General features: G+C 45.0%; 1 protein-coding gene across 1 annotated transcript; it reads right to left on the bottom strand.

The window, feature by feature from the left end:
- Positions 1 to 200: 200 nt before the first annotated feature.
- On the bottom strand, positions 201 to 6698 carry T265_14910 (hypothetical protein; the record flags this gene model as incomplete). The annotated part of the gene is made up of 2 exons (XM_009175778.1): positions 201 to 712; positions 5603 to 6698. Coding segments are annotated over 2 exons (1608 nt in total), but the record flags the coding sequence as incomplete, so codon positions are not given.
- Positions 6699 to 8249: the final 1551 nt, after the last annotated feature.

The raw sequence follows: 8249 nt of genomic DNA, 5'->3' as shown, positions 1-8249 counted from the left end.
TCACTCCAGTTACACCAAATGAGGCATTTCCCCCGTTTTTTTGTCTAGAGATAGTATGCACACCATGTTATATCTTTTATCCTAAATTCCTCACTTTTCAAGTTTCAGAATAGACCATGTGGTCAATAATGTAAGGGATTACCGCGGAGATGAAAGTATCGATTCCGAGAAAAATGAAGTACTTGAACGCAGTTACTCACCTGTCGTTCGGTCAAATTCAGGGCCACAGATATTTCATAGCGGCGCAGACGTGTTAAATAACTATGCATCGAGAATTCTCGCTCAAGTTCACAAATCTGCTGTTTGGTGAATGCTGTGCGTTCTTTTCGGGTTCGACCAATCGTGTCCCCCGAGTCGGTGCAAGTAGCATCGTCCTCCTTCACCTCTTCGTCCAAGCCATCCTGCTCAAATCGATTCAGTCCCTGTTCCATCTTCAATTGATTCCATAAGTGAGAATCTGGGGATTTGGATTGGGGAGAACACTGAATTGGAACGTTCATTTTATTGTATTTCTCATCCACTTGTGGCACTTTTCCCAACTGACCGGTACGCGATCGATTATCACATTGATTTTGGTAGTTGGTGGGTTTGGACCAAGACTGTTTGTTGATGGGGTCCTGAGATAACCATAGTGATTCAGCGGGAGGGATCATGAAAAATGTTGGATCAGCGGAAATCTGCGGACAGGGAGGTGTCAGGGAATTTACAGCATCTGCCGCCAGGGTCTTCCGAAAAAGCACTATCGGAGAAAATTGTAGAGCGAAAAAGAGAGAAGGACAGGTTTAATTATTGTATCTAGTAAAAAGGAGGGTTGTTTGATGGATTAACGAAGGACACCACTATAATCGTTCCTGATTGGCGAGTAAGACTACTTAGTAACCGCTGTGAGTAGTAGAACGAGACTACAAGTGTAGCTATTTGTACGCAGTAGTGATATCGGTATCATCGCTATTCCATCTGTTTGCACGCAGTAATGTACCGGAACAGTGTCACGGTTGAAAGTTTGGGTAGCTATTTGTACGCAGCAGTGATATCGGTCTCATCGCTAATATTTCCATCTGTGGATAGGCTAACGCGTATTCGGATGGAAGTGCAGATCCATCCATGAGGCACACAGTATCACCTCAGTGAAAGTATCAGTGGTCATCTTAGATTGATTGAAATTGATCGAAACCGAATGACTGAAAAATGATGTCCCTGAAACAACCACTGTGGGAGAGAGAGCAACAACTATTTGGGCTGCCACTGAGGCCTATTGCATCTTTGAGTTTCTGTTCCAATTTATTCCTCATTTGCCTTTACTCAAGGGAGAAACACCCACTATCCTTTCCTAACTCCAGACTCACGGAGTCTTGCAGACCAATAAGCCCAGTTGATATGCGAATGCGTGTATTTGTCGAGATCAGTCCAATATGATGAGCCCGAAACAGAAGAGCGAAACCGGTCGTGGGCTGTCAAGGAGTTTTCAACAACCTTGTGAGTAGTTCCCTTCATTGAAACTATACTGCGACATCTCGAATATCATGCCAAATGAAACATGAGGTGGCCTTTGGGTGGCGCATTCAGTTGAAGGATATGATAAACGAGAGATTCAGTTGAGTCTCCTATGAAAACCCAGTTGATATGTGAATGAGCGTATTTGTCGAAACCCTATAAGCTCCTTCGTTATTCTTAAATACCACGCTAGAGTTGAAGGCTGTATCAGTCTGGTGTTTTAGACAATCAGTTTGTTTGTCCGGCAGTCATGTGAATTTCGACACCATCGTTACGTGGAGGACAACTCTGGTGAAGCTCCTCTCTGCGGTCCTTCTCCATACGGCTCCCACTGTCATTTCGGTGGCTCCTGGGAATCCGTTCGTCTGCTGCCTGGCAAGCTGGATGTTGGGTACAACTTTTGTACAGATCATCTGCGATGATCTATGGACAAAACCGTACTTTTACTTTTATGGACGTTCTGAGTAACGACATTCATTCTTTATACGTGAAATGTCACTTGAGACAGAAGAATGTACTGGCATTTAGAGTGGATGGTACGGGGGGAAACAGACATAAGTTACTGTTGCTTATTCAGTGTAATTTCACACTGTAAGGAATGGAGAAGAATATGTTAGTGAATTTGCCGACAACTCTACGGATTACTTGGGTAGAATTGTCACTTAGAATTCTTGACACGGCCACATTTGCCAAAACATGAGTTTATGCGAAATGCGCTTCGTTACAGAACACTGAGCTGGGTATGACAGTCGGTTAGAAGGTTGATTTAACCGAACGTCCCTGTTTCCTTACTTTTTCAGCTGCCTGGCTGTCATGCCAACGGAAGTAGGCACGAGGGCTGGGTTACTGCCAGCTACAGCGATTCTGTGTCACGATGGTAAACTTTTCATCGTTTCAGACGAGCTTGGTAAGCAATCGGTAGTTTTCATTTGGGCGACGTTTCGCTTTTGACACAAAAGCTTCATCAGACCAAGTGAACAGGTCACCAGGCCAGGTTATGAGACAGACGGGGAACCAATCAGTAAGTCCTCTTCACACTAGATCAGTGTTGAGTTTCAATTAACGGCTCTTGTCGGCTAGTGTGGTTGCCAAAATCTTGAATTGATGGGTTGGAGGAGTTTCAAATTAGTGAATATACACTCATTTGCAAACTAATTTGGTTTTTTTGAGAGACTCACCCGGAACCCAGCTGAATCTCTCGTTTGCGATTTTTCCAGGCAACTAAATGTGCTGAACCAGGCCGCCTCATGTTACAGTCGCTACGATATCCGAGATATCGCGATACATGTATATCTTTGTAATGTACTGCTCCATTTCAGGCTGCCTCATTTGGTGATTCACCTCGGGTGCCACTGGTATATTTTCCTTGATCTTTGTGGGCCTGTGAATGTTGCGACAAGTTAGTTGGGGGAGGGGAGGTGTTAAGGTTAAGTGGAATCCAGATGATGACTACCCTTCCCTCTGATAATCGCACACCGACACGTGTCAGATCGACTGATCCAAAACCGTCCTCCACACGCTTGCCAGTTCCACGCCTTCTATTCTGTTAACACTGGGATGCTTGGCGATTTCTACCGCCTCGGCTATCAGTCTGTGTGACGTAGACCGTAGCCCTCGCTTCAAAACCTCAACACTTTCTAAGTCTGTTTTGTGTCTCCTGTCCAGTGCGTGTTCTGCGATCGCCTTTTCAGTTCGTCCTTTCTGCAGTCACAAACTAGAGCCCTCAGCGAATGCTTAGAAGTAAGTTAACTATCGTAAACCAGTGACTTTTACCGTCCTTTTATTTTGATTCACCCTAACATGTTTCATTAGCAGGATACACTACACAAAATGTTGTCGAAAGCCCTTCCACACCCCGTTACCGATTTCGCCCTTCTTCGGGCTCGTCAAACCAAACTAGCCCAGGGTTTTCTACCGAAATTATGTCTTACCTGAGCACCATATTGTACGCAAAGGACAAAGTACATTCATCAGCGAAGAAATTTGCTAAAAAAACCACGCTGCTGTATCCTGAATGTCGTGGCAACTGAAACATGAGGCAGCGTATTCAGGTGAATAATACCATGAACGAGAGACTCAGTATTCTTTGGTTAACATCAATGAAAACTACAACTGAATGTATTTCTTCAAAAATTAACATTGTTTCCTGGACAGCACACTCAGATATGAGGAGCTAGACTCGCCGTGGATTATTCCTTGTGTAGCATCGGGCTTGATTTGTTAGCAAGCACATCAGTGAGCCCACCTGGTAGAAACTTCATTTCATTCAATTTCCAATTATTTTTTCATTAATTTTATAGTGTTTAATGTTTTGCGCGGTTCCATGACCCGCGCAATTATGAGAAGAGATATCTTATCTGGCGTTATCTAATCTAGGAAATAATTTTGGCGCCTAATTTGATTTTATCGGCCTACCGGAACGGACAGTCCATCCCACCATAATGCGACTGCCTCACCTGACTGATTGGATTGTCGCGCTTAACACGGATATTATGAATCATCTGATGAGTGTTATCAACTTTCCCAAGGTCCAACCTTGTGATCCCCACATAATTCGTCTCAGTATATGTTTAGAACCGCAATCCCACTGTTCGGGACCACGTGCAGGAAACGCTGGCCCCGTAGGATTGTAACGCAAGCCCTTAACTTAGGTAGCATTCGTTCAACACTTGAGCGGTCTTCTGTCCGAGGCCTCATATTTGATGTTTGTGGATTAATTCGTGCTGCTGCCAGCTTTAGTTGCAGTCAGTGTTGAATAGGCTGTATTGTCTTTTGGCGGGTGGTGCTAAGGTAAGAAACCAGTTACTCCGCCGATCCGGGTGTGTAACAAGAGATTGGTAAAGAAAGCATAATACGCCCCTTGTATTGTATCTGCTTGAGAGAGCCCCCACGCTGAACACAGTGTTCTGGACATTCAAGTTGGGAGAGGAACATATACGAAGGCTTGCCCACTAAGATGCAATGTATTATGTCTATTGTCTCTTGGACAAGACTTGAACCAATCCTAATGGTTCTCCTGTCCGGGGTTGGACACCCTTATACTAAGTTGGCTGTCACAAATTTACGAGCTACTTCGGCTCCGCCTGAGGCTCAATTTTATCCCCGATAATTTAGGTCCAGTAGCCATTGACCATAACATAGATGAGGATGAGAATGATGAAACAGTCCATTTTATACTGCCATCTTTACTACTCAGGATAAACGATGAATCGTTTTAACCTCTCTACCCCAAATTTCCCATGCTCTCCATTCGGTACTTTCACCGTTCTAAATAAATGCATGGAGTGCATAAAATAGGGTCTCTTCGTTTCATCCAAGTCATACGATTTGACTTCCATCTCATAAAGCTGACTCAAACTGTTCGGCTGAAAAGCTACTTTTTCACGCATCATCTCCATCAAGAGCGCATTTATCTACTGAACTTTTAGCCATGAATTGGCACAGATCCACCTCAGAACATTTCGTTGGAGAACCGCAAAGGAGATATAAATTACTAGAATTCTTATCCAGATAGGAAATATTCAAGTGACCACCGTTTGGATAAGTAGCGCTGTTCAGGAATTTGCCTTAAGATCAAGTCACGGTCAAAAGCGAAGCCCAGCTTGTTTCTCCCCTACACAAAATAATACCTTGGATGGTACGGCCACGATGATGCCATGATGATTTCCGCATGACATTCTCCCGCCACTTTCGAAGACTGAGATCATAGTGGAGGCGCTCCACTGGCATTTTCTTTCTGTTCCGATTCTTCCATCGTGATGGTGTCTTCAAACTGTTCACCTTAGCATCACACTCTTCTTTGACGATACGCAAGTCTGATGTGTGCTTCTGCATATGTTTCAATGAGTACTTGAGATTTCTCCTTATAGATTAGCGAATCAGAATTGATGTGGCTAGAACTTGTTAACCAGAGTCTAATATGGTGTACCGTTCCAAAATCAGAATTCATGGAATAACACATGATCTTTCTCTTGAAAGATGGCGGATCATCCTAAAACTGGTCTCTAAGTTACCAAGCGCTCAAATTAACTTAGGAGTTTCACCTGCTTTGCTAAACGAAACAATTGCGATTAGTTGTCAAATGCACTGTGAAACGAAGGGAGCTTACCAGTTTCAGAAGACAACCAGTCTGGTGATCGCGGCGACATCCAACATTGTTCCCGATGTTCACGACCAGGAGGTTGGTCATACATGGCCAGAAGACCATTTGTCCTGAACGGGGAGACGCCAGCCTGCATGCAGTTGGAAAAATGGCTCGCATAACGAACGTTTGGAACTGACTGAGCAGCAGAACTTGTCAAATGAGTTTGATTCGATTTCGGTGTTTGGATCCGGGGAGATAGACTCCGAAGTCCGGAGGTGCAAGATTTGATCCAAGTAACACTGGATTGGCGAATAACTGGTGATGATTGAATATGTTCGGACTCTTTGTGATCTCTCACAGCCCATGGCATCATCCTACCCAAATCGGCTGCACATGAAATACAGTTATGCGTGGAATTTGCCGGTTCGAGATTGACCAGTTTAGTCACATCACTCAAAGTTGTGCGATCGATAGGGTCGTTAAATGAATAATTTGCGAAACTGCACGTTAGGTTTGAGCTGCTGTTACCTTCGGAACTTTGAAAACTGTCGGTATCCTGAGTGGGTAAATCCTCAGAGTGATCAACAATGCCCTGTCTGGATCCCGATAGAATCGTTTGCTTTGTGGTGCTGTTGATTGGTGGTTGCTCTAGTCGAGGTGGAAACCGAGCGATTGCGGGACTAACTTTGCTGAAAATGGTCGGCAGATCCAAATCAGTCCTTCCCATTGTCACACCGGTGGGGTTGAACTCGTTTGACCAAGATGATAGATGTAGGGCAGAGTGTGGGTGGATGTGGTGTTTGGCGTGGAACGGGCTGTAACTAATCACGTCGGGCATTTGTGGAAGTTGGTGCTGTGTGCGTTCTTGTTGAGTACGAACATAGGTCACAGTCATGGCGGCGGGTTGATACAACGGATGAAAGATGTCGGTGGCCACAGAACGACGGTCCCAAGATGACGAATCATTCAGCATCTTTTGCGGAGAACCGCGTGGAACCAATTCGGTGGTCCAGAGCGAATTGTTCGTCTGCTCCTCGGTCTCTTCGGCACGCAGCGATGAATGTTCAAAGCGAGCTATTCCACGCGGATCTAGGCAACGAGATTGGCATGTAGTTGCCATGATTCTGAAGCAACAGAGAAAACAATGCGGAGAATGGATCCCGCTGATTTAGAAAATATCACGTAGACCAAAGACACGAGTGACAAACGTGCAAAAATCCCTTTCTCTGAAAGCAGCGATGATCACTGAGGCACAATAGGGAAAGCGCTATGGATGAAAAGGGGAATAAACGGACATCGCTCTGTGCGCATGCCTACCTGTCTGTGCCCAACATACACAGACCGCTGTTGTCCATACACCATCGGACATTCTAACCGCGGAATTGGAAATGATTGGTCGACGGTCATTCACCACTACCACCACCATCCCTATTCAGCCCACGCAACAATGAGTTGGGAGAGAGGGACCTTCCACTAGAATGAATCTGATTGGCACACATTTCAGGGTACCGCCTTTCCAACATCAAATGAAACACCCGAATAACATCGGAATCAAGTGGAAAAAGTTTCGAACCGATTGATAAGTCATCGTTTTTAGAAGGACCTGGTAAGAAACTGGTGAAACATCGGAATTAATTTATTCAAAATCGACAAGGTTCCCAAAGGTGTTGAAATTGGTTCTTCATCGTGACGTAGTCTTGGATGCATGTTCAACCCTCCGCCAGATAACCTACAGTCTTCTAGCTCGATGTGATCAGAGCTTCTAAGGTGGTTCCTGGGACGTCAGTTACTCTCTGATCGATCGAAAAGAGCAAACTAAAGCTTGTCAGCGGGAATGGTCTTTTTGAAAGCATTTGACAAACTGTAGAAAATAACAGAGAGATTCCCATCAGGTTGCTATCGGGTTTGGCTGGAATCCTGAAAATTTATAGCGCACCAAATAGCGATAGATAGGGGATCAATCATTTCATCGGTGTTCGAGGGAATTAGGTTTACGCACCTCCTCATCTGTCATTCTACAGACGGTTCCGCTTGCGGCGAGCTAGTCGGCAGTCCCCAGCCTTTGGTATGCCTCTTACAGATGCTGCCCTACTCCACAAGAATCATCGCCAAAGTCTCCGAAGTGATGGTCACTCGAACTGTAAAAATGGTTGAATAATTCGGCAGATTCATTTTCGACTGTGTTGTACGGTTTGTGCTATAAACTTATATTTTTCGGGAGAATTAGAAGGTTGTATCAGGCGAAAAGATTCTGAACGAGGCTGTCTTGCCTTATTTCTTCCAAATGTCTTCGTGTGTGCCACTGTGGCGCTTCGCGATCGTAGAGCAATCGTTTGGTGAATAGTGTTCAATCAGGTGGAAAAACCCATCGATCACGCCCAGCGGATCTCATGTCGCGGGAAATGGAACTTCTTACTTGCCAGTTGGGTGCATCTGGGGGACGGAGACAGATCCTGAGCTTCCGTCCCTGGCGCAGTTCTTCAAAAAGTTCAACGGATTTCCATATGCGAGGGCGCCAATCGGGTACACAAATCGATTTTCAGCTGATTTTTGGTGAGAACTTCCAGCAACCTGATGGAAATCTCTGTTGTTTTCGTGGGTGTCAGATGGCTTCAGGAAAGCCAAGTTCGGCGACTTCTTGGCTCTTCTTGAGACATCTTGGACTGAGTCC

The sequence above is a fragment of the Opisthorchis viverrini genome, assembly GCF_000715545.1.
Source record: "Opisthorchis viverrini unplaced genomic scaffold opera_v5_291, whole genome shotgun sequence".
NCBI lineage: Eukaryota > Metazoa > Platyhelminthes > Trematoda > Opisthorchiida > Opisthorchiidae > Opisthorchis > Opisthorchis viverrini.
Note: the sequence above shows the minus strand (reverse complement) of the source record. Positions and strands in the feature narration are given on the sequence as shown.